The 2,291-nt window shown below is 35.6% G+C and overlaps 1 protein-coding gene across 1 annotated transcript; it reads left to right on the top strand.

Moving 5' to 3' along the window:
• The first annotated feature begins 520 nt into the window (after positions 1–520).
• LOC136086894 (uncharacterized) lies at positions 521–1,930 on the top strand. The gene has a single exon (XM_065809392.1). It carries the CDS (start codon positions 521–523, stop codon positions 1,928–1,930), a length of 1,410 nt encoding a protein of 469 aa, XP_065665464.1.
• Positions 1,931–2,291: the final 361 nt, after the last annotated feature.

Here is a 2,291-nt window from a genome sequence, read left to right on the forward strand (position 1 = left end):
TTTGATCATTCATTTCTGATGAATATTTGTTCATAAAACACAGTGTAAAATGAAACTTTTTTTTTGTAAAGTGATTTTCTACTAATATATGTGTGTGTGTGTGTGTCTATATATATATATATATAGATATATATATAGATATATATATATATATAGATATATCGCGAACAATTGAACTAAGATTTTTACTGCATCTTTAAACAAAGAAAAATTTTAAAAGCTGTTTTTCTCGATTAGGATGCATTGTTAATTTCGGGTTTCTCATTAAGGTCAAATAACATTCAGTTATAGAACTCATTTAAAACAAAAATCACCAACGGAACATTATTTGGTAAAATCCTCAATATACTCAAAATGTTGCAACAAAGATAGGTAATCTTTTTTAAAAAATAACTGCTGCAAGCCTTCCTATTAGTTATATATTACACAAGATTTTTAACAGAACAAATCATTGATGAAAAGAACAAGTACGATAATATTGAAAAAACTGTGAAATCGGTTTTAAAGAAGCTTGTTACTGATGTTGAAGCTAACGAATTACCAAAATTTGCTGAAAAAACGGAAGAGCTATACGTTAAAAGAAAAGGTTGATGCGCTAATTGACTCAAACGATGGTATGTTAAGTAGGGATGTAGCAAAAAAGTATAACGTTCATAAGAGTATTATTACACGATGGAAATCAAAGGAAAAAGAAATCTACAACAAGTACAACGAAAACAAGAAAAACGCGTTATTCAGGAAATGCCGAAGAGGCGACAAATACAAAGCTTTGTTTAACAAACTTTATGACAAATTCTCCGAAGAAAGAAAAAAGGAGCTAAAAGTGAATTTTGAGTGGTTGTATGTCCGAGCGAATCAAATTCAACTACAACAAAGCCCGAATGCTGACAGATTGCCAAAATCAATAGTCACTCATTTCTTAAGGAAAAATAAGATCCGCATGCTGTGTGTTCAACGTAAGCGCCAAGCTGACGTAAAGAAGCAAACCTCGATTTTGATGAAATGGCATTCAAAAGGGGGCGTTTCCTACCAAAAGAAGAATCAATGTAGATCAAATTTTACTCCTGTAGTCGAGAGCAAACAAACATACGAAATTCCAATGAGTAAGGGAAAGGAACGAAGGGACCATAGAGTATGGGTAGCTCAACCTGGCAGTGGGCTTGATAAGCGACAAGCTAACCTTCAAATATGTTTCAATCCTGAAGGAATAGTGAGGCCGGCGTTGATTTTCAGAGGTAAGGGGAAAAGGATTAGTCAAGATGAAGTTTTAGCCTATTACACTGATGTAGATGTGTACTGGCAACCAAATGCATGGGCAGATACAGCGTTTTCCGTAAAATGGGCGAAGAACACTCTCTCCAATGCTGTCGCTAACCTGGATGAGTATGTTTTGTTCTACGATAACCTGACAGCCCAAGTCAGTGATGAGTTTTTGAATGAAGTGCGACAACATGAAGGTATTGTCTGGTTTGGTGTTCCCAACGGGACACATTTTTGGCAACCTGTTGATGCCGGACGAGGAAAAGCATTCAAATCACATATTAAAACAGAACAAAACATCTGGCTCGAAAATGATGAAAATATCGAACTCTGGCTTGGCAACGATGATCGGAAACTGTCGGCAAAAGATCGTCGCATTTTGATAACTCGTTGGGTCGGTGAAGCTTACCGTAAAACATCCAAAGACGAGAAATTTCTTCGTATGCTTTATATGAGCTTTGCGAAAACAGGATGTCTTATCACGGCTGATGGTAGCGAGGACGATAAGATAAATCCTGAAGGCATGCCTGCTTATGTTGTTCCACCCCCTGTTGACATTGACAACCCGGTAAAAGTCACAGAGACTCCTATTCCAGACGAAGTAAAGGATAACCGTATTGATGTTTTGCCTGACGAATCAGACGGAGAAGACGAGGAACTAGACAAGTAGAAAAATCAGACGGACAAGAAGACGAAGAAAGTGGAGATGAAGAAAATAAAGATCCAGCAGAAGAGAGAAACATTTTTGATCTTTTTTTTAATTTGAATTGAAGTGATTTTAGTTGTGAAGAGCACTCTTCTGATAAAGACTTGATATTAAACCTTATTTTGTCTCTTATTCGTAAAAACATTGAAATTTAGGCTAAGAAACTTAAGCAACTCGAGATATAGAAATTGGCTGAAAAATAAGCAACTCGAGTTCTGACCAAAATTCTAAGTTGCTTATACAAAAAAAACGTGTAGCTGATTTATATAATTTTTTTTTGACGTTTTCTTGCTTTGTCTTTATTGAGACGTCAGATGTCGCTAAA

The sequence above is a fragment of the Hydra vulgaris genome, chromosome 11 (assembly GCF_038396675.1).
Source record: "Hydra vulgaris chromosome 11, alternate assembly HydraT2T_AEP".
NCBI classification, from domain to species: Eukaryota; Metazoa; Cnidaria; class Hydrozoa; order Anthoathecata; family Hydridae; genus Hydra; species Hydra vulgaris.